Source organism: Oryzias latipes, chromosome 13, assembly GCF_002234675.1.
Source record: "Oryzias latipes chromosome 13, ASM223467v1".
Classification (NCBI taxonomy): Eukaryota; Metazoa; Chordata; class Actinopteri; order Beloniformes; family Adrianichthyidae; genus Oryzias; species Oryzias latipes.
Window position 1 is genome coordinate 32,005,605 of NC_019871.2, and position 20,518 is coordinate 32,026,122.

Here is a 20,518-nt window from a genome sequence, read left to right on the forward strand (position 1 = left end):
TCTGCCCGCTCTGGTCCATTCTGATCATCCACCTGCAGACAAACAGATCCATGAACGTCTTTGTTTTCCTGGTCTGAGCTGGAATCTGGATCAGAACTTTGTTGCACCGGTAATGTTAGGTTGGGGTCGAGGGGCTGTAAGCTAGCAGGGGAGAGTTTAAACAAAGAGATAATGGGAAATGAGAAACTAGGTCCTGGTAAATGATAAACAGCATCTTCATAATTAATAGACCACTGGGAGCGCCTTGAAACAAGATCAGAGGATGATGGGAGTGGATCTAGAATGTAAAAACTTAGAAAAACCTGGTTTTGGGCTAAATTGGGGACTGTGAGGTTTACCGATCTTCTGCAAGCTGGCACTGATCGTACTGAGGTGTTTAGGTGAGGAAACGAAATGAAAGCTTGGACACAATTTATTTATTACACCACAGCCGTCATATTCTCTGTGTTGTTTCCATCCCTTTTATCACCTGCAGGAGGTGGTGGTAGATCGTGTGCAGGGAACACAGGCTCTGCTTTGGTGGGTTACACTATTGCAAACGAGGTGAAAGACAATTTTCTCCACACTCTATGTGGACAGACCAGCACAGTGTAACATTACATTAGTATTAGAGCGTGCAATGCTCTATTACCCTGCTGGTGGATACAGTGGCCTGGTGGGCAAAATGGGTGTTGGTAATGAAAAACATAGAAAACCTGGGGAGCAAAAAAAAGGGATTCTGGGAAATTGACTATTTGGAGAAGGTTGTAATTTTAAAGATGCCTTAATGAAAAACATTGCCCAATGCAGTCCACTCTCAAACCCAATTCAGCAGAGCCCAGCTGCACCATCTTAGAATATTACTTCTTTAACAGCATTTTCCACAATATCAGACACATTTCTGCATTTCTGGGTTCCAATAGCTCTGATTTGAAGTTGATATTTGGCCAAAATGGTAAACATATTTTCAAAACTTTAAAAAACATTGTTCAAGAGACAGAAATAAGAGTTTTGAGAATATCTCGTCATCTCCATATCCCTTCCCCATGTGAACTGGAGGAATGACTTTGGTCAGCCATGTGACAGGAAGTGAGTCCGTCAATCACATCTGTGTGTTCTCTGGGCTTAGTGTTCCCTCTCCATCCCTGCTGGTGCCAGTCGCACCTTCTTCCCTCCACAATCCTTCTTCACCAAAGGTAGTCCAAAAGAAAAGACTCCTTCAAATGGACTTCTGAGAAAAAATGAAAACGTAATAATTAATCCCATCACTGCATAAACATGCACTCATTCGCCAACACACTGACAGACAAAGGAAAAGTGAAAAACGGCTTCTATTTGGTCTCAAACAGGAAAATACAGATATATTTATAGGCAGACTATGTTTTTTCCTCAGTGGGCTGCTTTTCATACATATTCTATAACAATTAAAGTTCCATTATGATCATCTTTAAATCGATTGTCAAAGTGTTGCCAGTTTAAATATGTTGATACAGTTTTTAGCCAAAAGAAAAGCCTTGTTTTCTAGGACACAGTTTCAGCAGAGCAGCAGGAGTTCATCAGAAATTCACCTCTGAGTTGTGGGCGGGGCTATCGGTGCGGAGTAAAGCTTCCCTCATTTCCCGTTATCTCTTTGTTTAAACTCTCCCCTGCTAGCTTACAGCCCCTTGACCCCAACCTAACATTACAGGTGCAACAAAGTTCTGATCCAGATTCCAGCTCAGACCAGGAAAACAAAGACGTTCATGGATCTGTTGGTCTGCAGGTGGATGATCAGAATGGACCAGAGCGGGGAGACGGTTGGCCCATACACTTCACAAATATGGTCTTTTTCCAAACAGCATTTTTTCATCTGCAGCTGATTCACAACAATGTGACAAAAGAAATACTCAGAAGCTTAATTTTCTTTATATATATATATATATGGCCTCCATCATCAGTAAAATGCCACAAAACACGTTAAAAAACCCCAAAACAGATTTTATTGCAGTGCGTCTTTACGTCGAAGGTGTTCATTGCTTCAAAGTAAAGGGAAAATCTCACCAAATGTTTGCTCAGTTCAAAGCCATTCGAGTGTCGAGGTTATGTTCAGTGTTTATAACAGATTTTAGCCCACTGTCACCCACACAGGTCCTCTCTGGGGGAAGGAAGTTCCTGTTCTCTCTACTCTCCTGACATGTTGGGTTTTTCCCCTGTGAGCTTTTTACTGCTTCAGTCAAAAGCAGGCTCCTCCCCCGTTAACTCTCAACTTTATGTTTTTTTTAAACAAAAATTGTATTTACTATTTGATAAATAATAATAATAATAACAACTCAAGTTGTTTGTCCCTGCAGATGCAGAGGATGCTGCAGTGGTTTATGCACTTCTCTCTCTGGAAAGGGCTTTTGGATAGACAACAGCTCCACCAAAAGGACATGTTTTTACCTTCTACACTTCTAAGAAAGGTGTGTTAAAAACAGGCTGATGGATGTCTCAAAAACTGCTGACGTTATAAAAATTCACCAGATTAAAGCTTTTAAGGTTTGTGCCAATGGTTCCCACCATAAATCTGTAATTTACCTATACAAAAAAAAACATTGAAAAGCAAATGAAATGATTATTGTGTTGTGTGTTGAACAAAAATGTAACAAAATAATGTCACTGCTGTTGTTATTGGAATATTAAAGCACACATTCGGTCAATGCAGGCTGTGTTTGAGGTGTTGGAGGACAAAAGGAGTTTTTATTTGTTGGCTGAACTGCTGAGGAATTACGCACTGGTGTGTTTGGATAAATGTAAATCTACTTCCCGCTGAGGACTTTTTGCTGGGATTCTTTCTTTGGGGTTTAATAACGAGACTTGAGGCTCCTTCCTGCTCTCTGCGGTGTTAAATCTTTCCTGCATGGAGGAGCCCGCAGCTCTGACTGAGCTGGGACGCTCCACAGAACAGGAGGAGTCGGAGGAGGGTGGGATGAGATGAGGAGACGAGAGAGAGAGAGGAGGAGGAAGAAGAAGAAAGTGCTTGAATCCATCTCTCTCGTCCCCGTGACGTGGCTCGCCGTGGACCCGCGGCTCTCCGGTCCCGTCTCAGCAGAACCCACTTTGGCCGCCGTCCCGAGCGTCCACGCAAACCGCGGTGCGAGAGCGACGCACGGCTACGCAAAAAGGGGAGGGGGAGCAAGGTGCGCTGCGGGCACCCGCTCCTTCTCCATCCACTCCACGCGGCCCGCCTCGTCCCGCATCCCTGAACTGTGAGGAAAGCGCGTAGAGAGGAGCGCATCCCTGACGCGGAGGAGCGCATCCGGAGCGCACCCCCTCGGGCTCGATCCCCCGCCGAGAAGATGCTGAGATTGGTCTGCGTGCTGGCCGCGGCGGTCTGGGGGCTGAGCGCTGCTCACAGCAAAGGTAAGGCAGCTGAAGGGCAGTTTGCTCCGCGTGGCAGCGCGCGCGTGCGCGGGGGTGCAGAAGGATGCCCCTCTGACACAGATAAGTCAGCGCAGATTGCTGCTGATTGCAGTTGATCTGTTTTGATGGTCTTCAGAAAAAGTCCTGCAGCGCCTCTTCTCTTTGACCCCCCCCCCGGACTGTAATCAGCAGATAACTGCGCACCTCTGGTGACATTTGAAGTTTTTTTTTGTCGGTCCCAGCTTTAAATAAAAGTGTCTGTGTGATTCACAGTGCGTTTGAGATATAATCATCCAGGAGCATTAGGTCTAATTATATCTTCCTCCTAACATCTCTGCATTACTCTATCCTGTAAAAGGCTCAGATAAAAAAAGACATGTGGGTCTTTTGGTTTAAGGAGCAGCTGATGTTTGAGGCAAAGTCCAGTTTTGAAGCTCTGAACATGCAGCTGCAGGTCTACAAAAACCGAATCTTAGGAAATTACAAACCCCCCTGACTCAAGATAAACATGTTCCAATTTCTGCCTCGCCAGAAAAATAATTGTACTGGGAAACTTTTTCAATGGCAAAATAATTTTACTTTGTCTGGGAAAAGATGTCTAGTCTAACAATTCTTGGTAAAACTGTTTTCTTCTCCCATTGGCAGATTTTTTACTTATTTAACTTTTTTATTTCATTTGACAATTTTTCTGACTTTTTTCTGTAAAACTGCAGAAATTATTCACAGCTTCCTTGCAGGAAGAATTCTAACCTTCAAACACGGATCATTTAACAAACGTGCTGCGGTTTCTCACACAGCTTTGCTTTCCTTAACGGTCCTGCTGCTGCACGGCTGTTCTGACAAGTGTGCCCTGTGAGCTGGTACATCCGGCAACAGGTTCTTCCTAATAGACTCCCTGTAGACCTGGGAAGGCTTTTCCACCTTGAAATAACACGCTGACACCTGTCAGTCTCACCCTGTAGCAGAAAGACACCATTACTGCGATGAGCTGGCGGAGTGCTGCTGGCTGGAGTTTGCGTCCTCTCGCTAACACACCTGCTGCGGGCCGTCACCTGCACCGGAGGTCAGGCTGCTGTCTGCCATGCAACTGCAAGGAGCAATTTGTCCAGGAGCTGCGCTCAGGAGTGAAGTTATGTTACCTATGAAAGAGCTGTTGACTGTATCTGAGAACTGGACCGAGTGACCCTTCCATCCTCACGTTCCAAAGACCCACCTGCTCCAAGAAGCCTAAATCCCACAGACTTAAATAAACAGCTGTCATTCTATTGGTCAGAAGAACCATTTTGGATCTGATACCTTTCAAAACATGTTTTTGATAATCCTCATTTTTTCACCTTTTTTTTTTTTTTGTAGTGCAAGTTATTCAATCAGGGTTCGATTCCCAGGAAGCGCGATGAGCCTCATCCAGTGTGGGTCCTTGAGCAAGACTCTTCACACAACTGCCTAACTAAGTAGCCACAAGGGGGCCCAACTCTGGGTCTCCCTGTGCCGGTCCCCAGCCCGGATAAAATATGTGGTTGTGTCAGGAAGGGCATCGGTCGTAAAAAATCTCTGCCAAACCTGTGCAGATCAGTGAAAGCTGATTGGCTGTGGCGAGCCCTGATGGGACATACTGAACGGTGAACAACAACAGCATTCAGATGCCTCGATAAAAGGATGTGACCTTTTGTCAAACGTTTAGAGCACTGTCAAGTGGTGGGGGTGTGGCCTTCCAACACGCTTCTGGTTAGCGAGAGTTATTGCTTTAGAAACGATGACGCGGGCCGATTCGGACCAATCCCTGCTAATCGTCTGGCTGGAGCCAGAAGTAAGTCACTTTCCATGCTGACGTCACACTCAGTCGGTCCAGTTCTCCTGTACAGTCAGTGGATAGAATGGAAGAATGTCATTTAAGGTAAATGGCCTTAGATAACATAAGTATGTTGTTGTGAAGTAGGATGTAATAGTTCCTCCTTAGAGCTTAAGTGTGAGGTAAACTAATTACCTCAGAGCTAAAAGAGGTGAAAAAAACAAGCATGCCATACGTAAATTGATTCCCAAGAGCTACTGTACCGAGCAATTAAAAACACAGAAACACACAAGTGTTCTCTTCCCAAACCTCCTCTATCTGCTGTCTATCGCTAAATAGCCATTGCTGCTTTTAACAGTTAGTGTCAGACCAGGCCTAGAAAGGAATCTGTGAGTGGGGGTGTTTCTTAACGCTGCATCTGCTTCTTTATTTAGCCTCCTAAATGACAGCAGAAGTAGAAGATTTGTGTCACACGTGGAGGGGAATCTGCCTCCTTAGTGCCAAAACGGGAGTCTGTTTTCCAGATAACTTCAAACTGCCAGTGCTCCTGGTTATCCACCGTGTCATTCCAGAGACATACGCATGAGCGAGTCTCTTTAATCATCCTGGAATTCTCTCTACAGAATGCACAGGAGCGTGTTTTTTGCCTGTCTGTGTGTGTGTTTAACCAGACTTAAATCACTGACAATTCCCCGTGTGTGTTCAGGAGTATTTTTGCTTGTGCACGTGCTGTGAGACTGATAGACTGAAGCCAACATTTTGACAGTTGCCAAGTATGCAGAAACCAGAGAGGAGGTGATGCGGTTTACAAAGGCATTACTGCATTCACAGATACACGCCGCGGCTCCAACCATTTCCCCGCCGCCGACCGTGTTGCTGCACGACAGCGACAATCCTTTGGCAGCCGAGCAGAAAGAGCTGGAGAGTTTTTGCCAGTTCTGCCCTGAGCCCTGCTTTTGTGTAATTCCAAGCAATATGATCTCTGAATTTAGATAGCTCATTACCAGCGCAGTGTTATTTTAATGCAGCCACCCACTGTGTGACACTTTTGGGGGTGAAACCTTTTTGCTGCTTTATTATATCCAGATGAGCAAACTTTACATTTCATTCTGTTATTGAGCGCGCAACCAGTTACGTGTCATGTTCTGACACTGGAAGGGCCTTCCTGGCAACAAGCCATGCCAAGCTGGTGTGAAGTTGTCGGACAGACTGAGACACTGCTAGGAATTTATACCTTTCGATGTGCGACGTTTCCGGGTATCGAATTGTTTGTGGCACAGTGCTTTCATGAGGGACGGAGAAAGCCAAGAGGAATAGTCATTTGAGGTTGCCATTAGCAAATAAAAAGGGGAGTGACAGGAAAAAAGGGCAGATTTATGGTCTCTCTTTGTAACTAGGAAGTGCATTAGGGGAGCACTCCATAAATCCTCCAGCAGGGCTTTGACTCAAGACGTGGCACAAGTCCCATGTGGCCTGCTGCAACCAGAGGATGCAGGGCTCAGTCCTTTTCTCAGCTTCTGCAACTCTCCGTTCAACATCAGAAGTCGCGCTTTTAGTTTGGATCTTGAGGAAAACTTGTATTGAGAAAATGGTTTCGCAACATTTACATGGCGTTTTGGGCTTCCGTGTTGAAAACGCTGGCGTTCACAGGTAGCTGTGCAGGTTTCTTCAACTGTTTTCAGGCTCTACATGTGGCCTGAATGCGTGTTGCAAATTGAAGCAGACAGAACTCTACAGGTTTGGTGGTGACGCATAGATGGCGTCCCTTTTAAATCACAAGAGTGCCAACCGTTATAAATGTATTCAAAGGAGAAATGAATATTTGCAGTTTGTGCCAGGCTGGGATTCTGTGACACCAAGTCTTTCCGATTGGAATTGACGTGAGAAAGAAAAAGTCTGGATTCACTCTGCTTTAACATTTCACACCAAGCCTCTTCCAACTTTCAGGGGGGGCTATCACATAGTACATAAGGAAAAAGAAGCCCCTCCCTGCTTGTCCACTGTGGGCTGAATGCGTTGAAGAACCGGCGTTTAGCGTTCTTGTCACATAGCTTGTGAAGATTGCTTCAGGAAATGGAGCGTTCTTACAATCCCAAGAGGACTCATTACCAGATTTGGTGCAAGGCAGGTGATGATGCAAAATCAGGGGGTCCTTGCCTTAAAGTTCAACTTTTGGTTATTTGTGACCAACAGGGAATTTATAAATGTTTTTCTTTTTACTTGAATACAAATAATGCCTCGGATAGCTCTGAGCGGGTGACCCTCAGCGGCAGCATCAGAGACAATTCCTTATGAAAGGAAACAATATCTGAAAGTCTCAGATGGCGTTTTGGGAGTAGAATAATCCCTAAGCATGAGTGAGTAGACTGCGCCCCGCTGTGAGGTGTCTTATCCTTTTTTATTTATCGTTTGCTTCATTTGATTGGTCACAGATGACCAGACTTGGCAGCAAATATTCAGGCTGTCAAGGCTTATTGATTCGCCCCACAGACCGAGTGAGAGGATTTGATCAAAGACAAGGCCAGGCCCTTTTTCTCCAGATTAAGAGTGAAAGTCAAGTTTCCTTTAAGATACTGAGAAAAGGTAGATTTGGAGAGCGAGGGAGAAAGGAGATAAGGAACAGAAGTTTTCCTGAAGGTGAAACCTTTTTTCCTAAAAGCAGATTCATTTCTTTTCCCTGTACTGTCCTAGATTTGCAAATAATCGTTCATTTTCTGACAGTTGATGGTCTTTTCTCTTGTAATTAAAGTTACTTTAGAAATGATTATCGTAGTTTATGTGGTTGCAAGATTCAAGATTCAAGATTCAGGTTTTATTGCCGTTTGCACATGCGGTACATCAGGATTTTTCTTTGGCATCTCTCATGTCAGAAGTTAAAAAAGGACAAAAGAAAAATTTATTTTTGCAGATGTATAAACACATGAAACACATGAGGAAAAGTAAAAGAAACCACAGAAAATGGAAACGTACTATTTATATATATAAACTTAGTTTCCACAGCAGTTATCTTTTTATCATAAATGCAATTAAAACTAAAATCTGTATTGAACATATGCTGAGTTAATAATTCAGATCTGGGAATGATTTTTCAGTCAGCTGACTTTACAGAAAAGGGGCGGGTCAAAAGACGAGCCCTGTGTTTGCAAACAGCTGCGTTTCATGGCTCTTTTTTGCATATTAACTACTTCAAAGACTAGCCATAGATGTTTTTTTATTAGAACTCGTAAACTAGATCATCACTCAACATAAAGAAACTTAATATTAATGAAAATAATCCCCCATCTTTTTTTTTGGCGGGGGCTGGAAACCCCTCTTGGATGGGTGTAGCCTTCAGGCCCTGAGGCGAGACCATCATGCCTCACTGATCAATGTAGCTGCTGCAACTTGCAACTAAATCTCCCAAGAAGGAAGCCAGTTATGATGTGCAGAGAAACACGGCAAGACTGCTTTCAGGAACATGTCAGACAACGGCGGACAGATGTTCCGCTCCAGCGGGAGAAGCAGCCTGGAATCATGTTTTCCAGGCCAGTCCAGGCAGGACAGTGCAGTTTCTTTGCTTTTTTTTGTGCACAATGTAAAACAGTTTGGCTTCAAGAGGCCAGAGGCGGCTTTTCCTCCATCTAAAGAGAAGAGGTAACTTAGGCAACAGCAACCGCTGCCTTTTAAGCAGCTAAAGCCTTAGAGACAGAAAGCAAACGCGTTGTGCTCTCAGTCAAGCTCTGTTTCAAAATAACTCTAGTGAACTGTTGACTGGGATTTTGTTCAAATACTTTAAACACATTAAAGCTCATTTTTTCAGCATTTGTGTCCCTTATTGATTGTAATCAAAGACCCACTCTGATGAAATCATCTTTTTGGTGTTTCTAACATGTTCTTGTAGCATTTTTCTGTGGATATAAAAAGAAGATATAAATAAAGAAAATTCAGATTAAAAATGCATTTCTGAATGTTTCTTTATTCAAATTGTTGTGAATCAGGAGCAGATGAAAAAATTCAGTCTGTGTTTCTGATGTAGAAAATACACTGGGTGGACCACAAGCTCCCTGCTCGGGATGACTATGTATCTACTACTGTGAGCTAACCAGAAGGAATCTAAATACTCTGATAAAACATCAGAACTACACTAAATCTCTATTTAGTTCATTTAATGTATTTATTCAGAGCACCTTCCACCACCATCCACGAAGGCCCAAAGTGCTGCACACATTGTCAAACCAAAAAATAATACAATGACAAAACATAATAAAGTATAAAAACAATGAAGCAAGAAAAACACATCAGCATGCAGATATACAGAAGAGGTTTAGGGCCGTGGAGAGAAATTCAGATGTTCACCCTGATACTTGACAGCATACGTCCATTGTAAAAAGACGTTTTATGTCCGCTAGCATAGTCTGTGGCTCTTTTATTGACAAATTCCGCGTAAATAAATCTGTTTTTACTCATCTTCTGTGAACACAGTGGCTTCCTCTGGTAAACTTCAACCCGCAGCAAAAAACTGAAAGAGGACATTTTCCTTGGCTCCACTCAGCATGTATGCCTCCACAGTGCTGCTAAAGCTAACTGCAGGAAGTAGCTCACAGGCTTCCGTAGTTCATATTTCTGAGATTAAAGTCAGAATTTCCTGTTCACTTTTTTTTCTTTCTCCATGGCCCTAATCCTCCTCCGTACAGATACTAGGGCACGGCGGTGGAAGGACAGTGTAGCTGAGACGGTGGCCTCTTTGATAGATGCTAACAGTTTGTTCTAGAGTTCAGGAGCAAACACGCGGTCCTGCAGAACTTGCATTTGGGTCTCAGAACCAGTAGCACACACTGGTCTGAAGAATGTAGGTTGAAGTTAAAAGTGATGCCATGTGCCTTTAATGCGCTTTACTTTACTTTTAGAAATACAACTTTTGTAAAGGAGAGCAGGGCACCAAAGTGACAAACTGTGTATTTACATTCAGTAAATGCAAAAATATTAGGTGTGACAGATTACCTCATTTTTTTAAGTTAAGTGCCGCTTTTTGAAAAGAGTTTTTAAACGGTCTTATAGAGTGGAAGATTCAGTCATTAAAAGACCTCTGGGAACTTTATTAAGATCGCTCCAGAGAGGATTGGAGTGGGTCTCTAACACATTAGAGCTTATTCTGTTCTTTACTTGTGTCCCTGTTATCAAACGAATCCACCAAAGTATTCAAATATTCGTTTTGAAAAATGTTCATTAGAGAATGATTTACAATGGTAAATGGGACTTTTTACTTTGTTATGTAAAACCTTAATCATCAGATTCTCTGACTTTCAGGTGTTCAGGTTAAGTCGTCCCTTCACCTTTACATCATTATTGTGTCTGTGTGCGTCATGCAGTGGTACGGCCTTTTACATCCACTTTCTGTTGGTAATCAGCCTTGAAAGGTCGACGTAAGTATCCAGCCTGACTCTAACCGTGTCGATTAGCTGTGAGAGCTCTTCTGGATCTTCCAGAGTCCTCCGTCCGCTTTCTTTGTCTCTCCGAGCTGTGTGTTCCTGCTTTCCAACCACTTAACTCTAGTTTATTCTCACCAGTGGACTTGTCTGCCACTTTTCAGAGGATGACACACACACTCACCGCTCTGTAACGAGTGGCAAAGGGGGGGCACGCTCACTCCTTTTCTGACCTGTCCCTCTCCACCGGCTGACCTCAGAGGCAGTGATCACACACAGAACATAGCAGGAGGGTTGGAAAGTTGCAGAACTATCATGAATCTTGTACCCTAACAAGTTTGGCAATCTCAGTCGACTTCACATTTTTCAAGTGGCTGCAGATACAGAGCAGCAGAGGACATGAAAGAGGGCATCTAGCCTTTATGTGTGCAAAACATCCATCCGTCTCACTTTCCTCAGCCAATCACTATTGGCTGAGATTCTGTTTTGTGGCAACCAGAAGTCCAGACATGACCCAGTAATCCCTGTGTGTTTGGGGCCTCAGGGAGCTCTTCAGATGGTCCAAGCACTGTTCCTTCACAGGTCAAGGTCAGAGTTGACTCACTTCTCCAACTATGTTTTCATTCAGACTCACTTCACGCTAAATTTGCTACAGGTGAACGGGGCAAAGCTGTTACAGTGCTTTCAGAGCAGAAAGCTTTGTCAAACACGGCATGGATTGTTGGTTCCACTTCCCTCACGGGCTGCTGTGAATGTGGTATGAAGTCCCACTCACATCGTCTTGTGATTGTTTGTCAAATTTTGTGACATTTTATTCTAGCATTTTGACCAAAGCTAGTTAAGGAAGTTTCTTCAGGAAATATTTTAAATTAATTCAAGTTAAAAGAATAATACAGAAGCACTAAGAAAACAGTCATAAATACTTTATGGCTAAACCAGCGACTAATCTAACCGTCCAGCCGTCCCCCAACTCCATCTGGATGAAGCTCGTCTGCTGGACTTTATATATGTAGTTGTAGATTTAGATAAGTTAATTCTTCTCTAAGAGTTCTGGTAAATCACCTGTCCGTCCTGGGGTAGGATCCCTCCTTCATGTGGACACCCCTGAGGTTTCTACATTTTTTATGGAATTTGTTTTTTTAGGAGATTTTCCTTACAGAGAAAGGGGGGTCTGAGGGCAGGAATGTTAGTTTAGTTTAGTCTGTTTAGTTTAGTTTAGTATTATCCTATTGAATTCTATGCATTTATGATCCTTTTGATTGCATGTTTATTATACAATTACCTGTATGAAGCCCATTGAGACGACTAATAATAATACCCAGCTGGCTGGGGGAAGCGGGGATTGAACCACCGACTCTTCGGTCATTGGACGACCTGCTCTACCACCTGAGCCACTGCTGCCCTGTTGTAATGTTGGGGGTATATAAATAAAATTGAAATAAAATGAATTAAACAAACAAAATATAATGTTATGGTAATCATAATTTCTTGAAGCAGCTGTAGAGATTTTTAAATGTCTTTGTTACCCTTAAGGCAGACTTTTTATGCTTTCAGTCCTTTTAGTCCAGCCAACAAGACCCTTTTCAAATCAACCAGATACTGTGCTGTATCTAAAATGTTCTCTAAAGGAACCGTGTGTTACAGAAACACTAGATGAAATTTTCAGTGTGCTGCATTTTGACTGCAGGACAGTCAGGTCAGCTCCATGTGAGCATTAAGCTGCTCATTTCTGTACTGCAAGCAGCATCACACATCCCTCATTGTCAGTCTGCACACACGAGCCCATTAAAACCACCAGCACCATGTATTTGCTAATAGTTTGCAAGGTTAATGATCATCCACGGGTATTGGGCTGCTGGTGCACATATTAATCTTAGAATAATTGTTATGTTATTTATTGGAGCACATTCCCCTAAAAAACAGAGGCAAACAACTGAGATGAGCAAAACACACAAATATGTGCCACACAAGTGGTCCCTGTGTGATTTTTTCTTGATGATTGTGTTAAGTGCTCGTCTCTTCTATGACTGTTTTTCCTGTCAGTGCTCAGTTTCAATTAATCTGTCCATTCTCCTGCAAAAACAACAGTTGTCATTCCATATGCTTGTTCTTCACAAGCTGTGCCGTAGCTGGCAGAAATTCCTGTGTAAAAAAGCCATTCATGAAAACAAGACAACAATTCACATGATTGAACTGGCTTTAGTTTTACGTGGGATGTCCCTGCTGACACACCCGGACTTGGGACTGGCACTGGTAATTGTGCATTTTCTTCCACAAGCACCACATTCGGCATGGATGAACCATCCCCTCTTTCAGAAAAGCACATTAACCACAAGAAAGATTTTGTAATATATATATATACATAGTATGTTTAACTGTAGTATATATAATAGTATAATAGTATATAATAATCGTGTTCTGTAGGTCCCCCTCAAGCTAAAAAACGCCATTTTGTGCATGAACAGTCCATAGTGTTTAGACGTGGGGCAAATTGAAAAAGTATATTTTCGTAACAAATATTTTTGTGATTTTTTTTTTATTTGTGGCTAATATGTTTTTCTGATCCTAAGATACATAAAGGCCAAATTTGCTTTTTATATCACAAAATGCACAATTTGTCTGAAATATCAAACTTACCGGCTGTGCTATGGCAAAATAAAGCACTGCACTGCGCCCCCTTGTGGTGTAGAGACTGTAGTGAGACAGTGTGGGGAAGATTCATTCATTCATCTTCTTCTGTTTTGTTCCCGTCTGGGGTCACAGGGTTGCTGGAGCCTATCCCAGCCACTCTTCTGTGAAGGCAGGGGACATCCTGGACAGGTCGCCAGTCTGTCACAGGGCCACAATCACACACACGTGCACATTCACACCTATGGACAATTTAGAGTGACCAATGGACCTATGAAGCATGTTTTTGGACGGTGGGAGGAAGCTGGAGTCCCCGGAAAAAACCCACTCATGCACGGAGAGAACATGCCATCTCCACACAGAAAGGTCCCCCATTGGTGTTCTGGTTCAGGGACTTAAACCTTCTTGCTGTGAGGCAAGAGCGCTAACCACTGCCCCACTGTACAACCCTAGTATGGGGAAGATTTAACCAATATGGTCCAATGCTCTATACATTCACCCATTCACACACTGATGGTGGGAGAGCTGCTGGGGTTCAGTGTCGTACCCGTGGACACTTTAACAGGGCAAGAAGAGTGGGAACAACCTTCCGCACATAGGTCAACCGCTCTACCTCTGTGCCACAGCTCCCCCAAGAGACCAATTATGTTGATGTTTTAGAGACAGTGTCTCTGAGAAAAAGAGGTAGCAGAGATGAAGATGTTGAGGTTCTCTTTTGGACCGGGTTGGATGAGGAGGGAATCCATCCGAGGAACAGATAAATGCAGGGAAGCAGATGGAGATGTTTGGACAGTGATTCTATTGGTTACAGGATGCTGAGGTTGGAGGTACCAGGGAATACGACTGGAGAAAACCTGATGTCTATGACTGTAGTCAAGGACATGAGGTGGTTGGTGTTAGTGAGGAGGATGCAGAGTCTTAGGATTACATGGAGGTGGATGATTTGCTGTAGCGACATAGAAGACGGACAGATCCCCTCCAATGAAAATGGTGTTTTAGTTTTTTTTACATATTCTTGCAACATTTTTCTCATAATAGAAGACATTTATAAAGTAGATTATTTCAGATGAAAACTGGATGTTTGAAAAAGCTCAGACTCATGACAGTCATTGCCGTGGGGGGGGGGGGACAAATCTGAAGCATCCACCTGCAGACAGATACTTTTACGCCTTCATTTTCCTTATCTGAGCTGGAATCTGTCTCAAATTTGGCTAGATCTGATTTTGCTTACCTCTTTTTTTTGCTACACTAATGTTAGCGTGAGCTTTTTGGTGCTTTGAGCTAATGGAAATGTAAACAAAGGCCAGAGGAGAAAATTAGCATAGCTAACTTCAACGATAACAGTCCTGTTATCTTTTATTTCATAGAAGTGCTAAGGTGGAATTGATAATTGGGGTTGGTGACGGAATTCTATAACAATGATCAAGTCTTTCATATATCAGAATAGAGTCTTCAGCTTTACAATATTTCAAGATTTCAGCGCCTTTCCTTCAACTTTCTCTGCTGCTTGTCTTTGCAATGCTGCTCCACTTTTATCTTTTGTGGTGTTTGTTTTGTGTGACCTTCTCCTTGATGCTGCAGCTTCCCAATAACGTAAATATATCTTTGTAACATTATCTTGCCCAGAATCATGTTTGTGCTGCATGATCACACTATGGAGCCCTTGTTTGATCTTGCTAGGCTTTGTTACAGAGAACATTTCCATGTTTTCATAGTCAGTTTAAGGTGACCAGCTCCTGCAGCATTAGAGGCATAAATCACAGGCTCTGCACCTCCATGCCCCGCAACTTCTTTGTGTTTATGAATGCTTTTAGTTTTCTGTGCAATATGACTTTACTTTTCATTTTTCTTTGTTTAGACAATATTTGCTCAGTATTGTGGTTGTTAACAGGCGACTTTTCAAATCTATCACTGCCTTTTCTTGTCTTTAGAGAACAGGGCGTCTTGTTTTCCACTATAAGCATGCATCCGCAAGTCAGTCAAGTTCAACTGTCGCTTTTTGTCTTTGCAAAGTTTCTCTTGGATTACAGAAGCCTTTCATGTTTCCACGGATAAATAGTATCTTTCAACACAGAAGTATGGAGTTCCTTTATGCGGTACTGTCCTTCCTAATTTAACATGCAGTAACGTTAGTTTTTTTTTTCTAACACACAAATTCATTTTCCAGAGAAATTTTTGGTTATTAGAAATCTAATTTGGCTGGTGGAGCTTGGATGTTTGGCTTGTAACCAAAACAGTGAATGTTTCCAATCTTCTTCTAGGCTGCCTTTCCGGCCACTTGTGGGCGAAGGCAGAGTACACCCTGGACAGGTCACCAGTCTGACGCGGGCCCACAATGACACTAAAAAACAATTTAGAGTAACCAATTAGCCCATCAGATGTGTATTTGGATGGTGGGAGGGAGCTGGAGTCCCAGGAGAAATCCATGTATGCACAGGGAGAATATGCAAACTCCATGCAGAATGTTCTTCAGGTGCCCCAGCTGGGACTTGAACCAGGATCTTCTTGCTGTGAGGCAAGAGTGCTAACCACTGCCCCACCGTACAGCCCCCCAAAAAGAAAAAAATGTTGCGCTTACAAATGTGTCCTCCATCATCAGACAAATGCCACAACAACATGTTAAAAACACCACACGTCTTCTCAGTCTTCTTTGAAGTTGGCCTTTGAATGGCTTGAATTCTATTATTGTAGATGGTTATTCTACTGCTTATTTATGGATGTTGAAGTTCAAGAAAAATTTTTTTGCATAAGTACTTTCCACAAGGACAGCAGGCGTACATTTCACATTCAGACACAAACCCAAACCCTGCTGCTGTCCTTCGTCAATAACACTCGACGAGAAGCTGCATCAGGGTAGCTGTCCATGGTGCTGAAGGCAGATTTGCAGGGAGATTTAGCCTTTTCACTCATTCTTGTCCCAGCATGACGGAACATTTGCATTCCATGGTGAACATTGATCCTGGAAGGGCTGGAACTTCTCAAGGACCTATTGAAGGCTTAAGATGGCCACATCCTGACAGATGAGATGCATCATCTAAGCAATAGCCATGAAGTGGAAATGTTTTTAACATTTTGTTTCAAAGTGAGGAGTAAATATGGTGACATTATGAAGGATAAAGAGAAAGTTCTTTAGGAAAAATCTATGATTTAAGGAATCATTTAGAAGATAAATTACCCCTTTTTTGAATTTGTACATTCTGTCTTTGCGAACCTGCTTCAGTCTACAGGAAATGTTGAATAGCTGAATAGAGAGGAGAGCCGTAAAAACAACATTAGGGCATTCTTGCTGAGATGGTTTTCTTATCCATAAACACAAACATACATTGCTTACTTAGATTTGAAAACATTTTTATAAAAACCACTCCTGGGATGAGCACAAAGTGGTCATGTTGACATCAGAACCCGTCTTTTTCGCTCTGTAAGGCCCATTTAAAAGCCTTAATTCTGTCTAGAAAAAACAGCAATCCCCCCTATAATCTGAAGCGCCTTATGTATGGATGAATTCTGGTTGTGCTTACTAATGTCAAAATGATTTCAAGAGGTACGGCGCTCTGTCAAAATATCGGTCTATTTTTTTATTTATTTTCCCAAACAAGTTTGGGTCTTATTGTGAATATGCTAACGGACTGATGTGTAGCGGTGACTAACAAGGGTAGAGCTAGCATCTTCACAGGAACGTTTGTTTTATAAGTCTGTTTTTTTACCTGTTGCACACTAGTATGTGATACTTCAGAGAGCAGGATTCCTTTCTGGTGCAAGCTTTATTGAATCATCTGTGAGGACGGCTGAAAGAGTTCTGTGACCTTAAAGGTCAGCTGACTTCCAGAATATGTTCAGGGAGACAAACTACAGAGGGTGTAATACTTCTAGTATAACTTTCTGTTCTCTTTTAAATAAAAGGACTACTAACAAACTTCTGGCATCAATGATGGTGAGAAAAGCCAGCTTGTTGGCCAGCCCTGCATAACATGAATTAAAAGCAGAACAGAACAAACTCTTAAAAACATGCACAAAAACATTTTCATTGTTTATGTTAGACTGATGGCCATACTTGACTTTATTAATATGTGTTTTTTTAATTTGATTTGAAATGGTTTATTTCAAGCAATCAAATAAGAATAATACACAAAAACAATACAATAATCAGTTATCCATTCATACAATGACGAATCAAACTTAGGATAATTAGACATATTAATAAATATTGCTTGAATGGAGTGGAAGGAAGCAAACTTATATAATCCCACCCCGTTATACTATAACCATTTTATTACATGATTTATCAATATCCGGTTCATAACATTTATCAGACAGAATTAAGAATTAATTAAGTATTAATAAAGCACATGACAAAGATAAAATAATTAATTATTATGTAAAAATAACTTATTTAGAAATCAACATGGTAAATGCAGATCAGTTATTCGAAATATATGCAGATTATGTTACTTATAAAAGTCATTTATATGATTAAAAATTATACTATATCCGTAAAATAGACATAACAGTGTCTCAAAAATCTTCATAGCAATAATTGCTCAAGTATCAAAGTTAAAATATGTGCAAAATTACATTTGGAAAAATCATGAATCAATTTTTCAATTTGTTGGAGCAAGTGAAGTAATATAATTAGAAATCAATCAATTTAACCGTTTTCAATAATTGATTAATCATTTGTTTTATTCTTTTTTATAATAAAATAATGCTGTGAAGTAAAATAAGATAAAAAAAGGGGCCATATTCTGTCGATTGTCCAAGGTTGGCATTTCTTCTTCTGCTGATTAACAGCCGTTCTTCTAAGTACAAACAGAGTTAATAGTTTTCTTCACTGTTATGTCTGCAGACATTAGATTCAGGTCCATTTCCTTCTTCAGATGATATCAGCTGTAAGTTGAGGTCAAATTGTCTGCAGGTCAGAACTTTGCTGAAAATCAGGGTCATTTCAGACTTTTGGAGAAAGTAATGAATCCAGGCGTCATATTTCTTGAAATGATTTGGCTCTTTGATTTATTACTGCATGTTGGCTCAGACGTCCGTGACCAAGCACTTCTCAAAGTCCTTCATGGTGTTCACAACCAGAACCTTGGATCGGTCCTCTGGACCGAGTGGTTTGACGTAAGCCCTGCAGCCTTTAACCCAAGTGTTCTCAATCTGCTTATGCTTCCTGAGAAGCCGTGCATGTTTGGAGATTTCAGCATTCCTTCTGGTCAGATGGTCGTTCAGATAAACAGCAGATCCCTTCAGATTCTTCCTTTGGTTCATCAGAGCTAGCTTGTGTTTTTGATTCACAAACCTGATGAGAATCGCTGGTTTATCCGTCTCCTTTCTCCTGGGGAGCGGTGGCAGGTCTCCATTGTATTTAGATCCAGGGAAATCCCTTTAGGCATGATAAATGATTCCACTTGGTGTTCCACAGACTCTCCATCGCTCCCCGTTTCAGAGAAACTGCTAGCAATGCTAGCGCTATTAGCATTAGCAATGCTAGCTCCAGCTGCATTTAGCTTAGCCCGGGGTTTGATGGGTACTCCAGTGAGAATGACATTATTCATCCTTACTTGTTGTTCTTCGTCGTCCAGTCTTTTCTCCAGAATGTCGACCCGGTTTTCTCTTTGCTTGTTTTGAGTCCGGAGCCTCCGGAAGTCTTCCATTAGCTCCATGAGAGTAGCTAGCTTAGCGGTCACTTGCTCCATGAAAGGATACAACGTATCTTTGATATAATCAAGAATCTTTCTAAGGTCTTCGTAGTCCTGGTTTTTCTTAGGGGCCATGCTCTCTTTCTTTTGGAGAAAATCAACTTTTAAGTCACTTGAAGATAATTGTTTAGCTGCTGAGAGCCACACGCATCCGTGCTGTAACCCAGAACCGGAAAAAAAAAAAAAAAAAATGTCTTTAATATGTGTTTAAAGTCATAAGATATCAAGTTGTTTCCTTGTTTGGATTTTTTTTTAGTATAAAGTATATGTCAAAATAATAGTGCTGCCCTATATCTACTGGCAGGCCTGAATATCACGGGTGTAGTAAAGCTTTGTGAGTCATGTTATTAGAAAAAGACATTTATCAGCTGCAAATGTGAAAAAAAAAGAAAAAACAACTATGGTTGCTAGGGAACTATCACCTTGATGCCAATACAGCCAACCTTGATCATTAAAAAATCTTCAAAAGCAGGTGAGCTTGTGTGTGCGTACGCGTGCACGTGTGTGTCAGTGTGTGGAGAGAATCTGGCTAAAGGCCAAATTTGATCTCTCCCAGGCTGTTCTGTCTTTTCCACCCGCTGAAGGAATGTGGCCGCAGTGATCCACCAATCTGCAGCTTTGTGGAGTTTTTACATAGATGTCTGCATACCATGTGTGTGTTTATGTTTGTGTGTGTCTGTGTGTACAGCATCACGGAAAAATCCCCATCTCAAAACAGGAAGAACAGTCATTAAAGACAAAGACCATCATTCCGTGACATCTATAGTGAAATGTTTGCACAAACACAAGCACACTGGAGGTTTTGAACAAGTACAAGCAAAGAAGGCTTGTTACAGATGCAGCAGTGCTATCCTCCTGCTCTATGTAGGCCACTGATGTACACACACAAACACACACACACACACACACACATGCACGTTACCGGTAAGGTGCTTGGCCGTTTCCTGAGGCACCACCTTAAAACCAGTAAACGCGTTCACACGTGTGTGCATGGGTGTGTGTGTTCACAGGTCCAGGTCTCACCCAAAGGGGAATGAACTCTCTGCTGAGCTGTTTCCTTTTTTTAACTGGACACTCAGGGCCTCCTTTGTTCCATGGATAACAGAACCACTGTTGGTACCAGGAGCACCAAACACGCATTCTCGCCGCTCTAAAATGAATGCCACAGATCTCCAAACTCGCATGTGCCCACATCTTTGTCGTGATTTAGACCAGGTGTCACAGGGCTTCAGCTCATATTTTTGTGTTGAATCTCTTCCTCCTGTGCTCTGATCTTGCCGCAGACGGCAGCCAGGGAGTTGCCTCCCACTGTGTTACCGGGAGGAGGATCTGGGTCATTGTGTATCTCTGCCTCCCACTGCTTTGCATCCTCTCACTCCTCCCATGTTCTTTTTCTGATTAATCTGCCTCGATCTAATTTTCAGCTATGATTCCTTCTTGTTTTCCTTTGTCTAATCTGTCAGTCAATAATATCTCGACCATAATCTCCCTGCTTTTTGTTCTTTGTTCCTTCAGTCCATCGTTCTCATCTTCTGCCATGCTCCTGCTGGGTTCTTCCTGGTGTAGCATTAACGTGAAGGTAATTGCCTACAGCAAGGCTTAGCCACGGTTTAACACGGTGTTATTTCCCTCCCTCAGGATCT

General features: G+C 42.2%; 1 protein-coding gene across 1 annotated transcript in view; it reads left to right on the forward strand.

The window, feature by feature from the left end:
- Positions 1-2,944: 2,944 nt before the first annotated feature.
- Positions 2,945-20,518, forward strand: part of clstn2 (calsyntenin 2) — a 404,311-nt gene continuing 386,737 nt past the window's right edge. Inside the window, exon 1 of the mRNA XM_011483059.3 lies at positions 2,945-3,360. Coding sequence (XP_011481361.1) covers positions 3,297-3,360 — 64 coding nt within the window. The 5' untranslated portion in view covers positions 2,945-3,296. The remainder of the gene's footprint in view (positions 3,361-20,518) is intronic.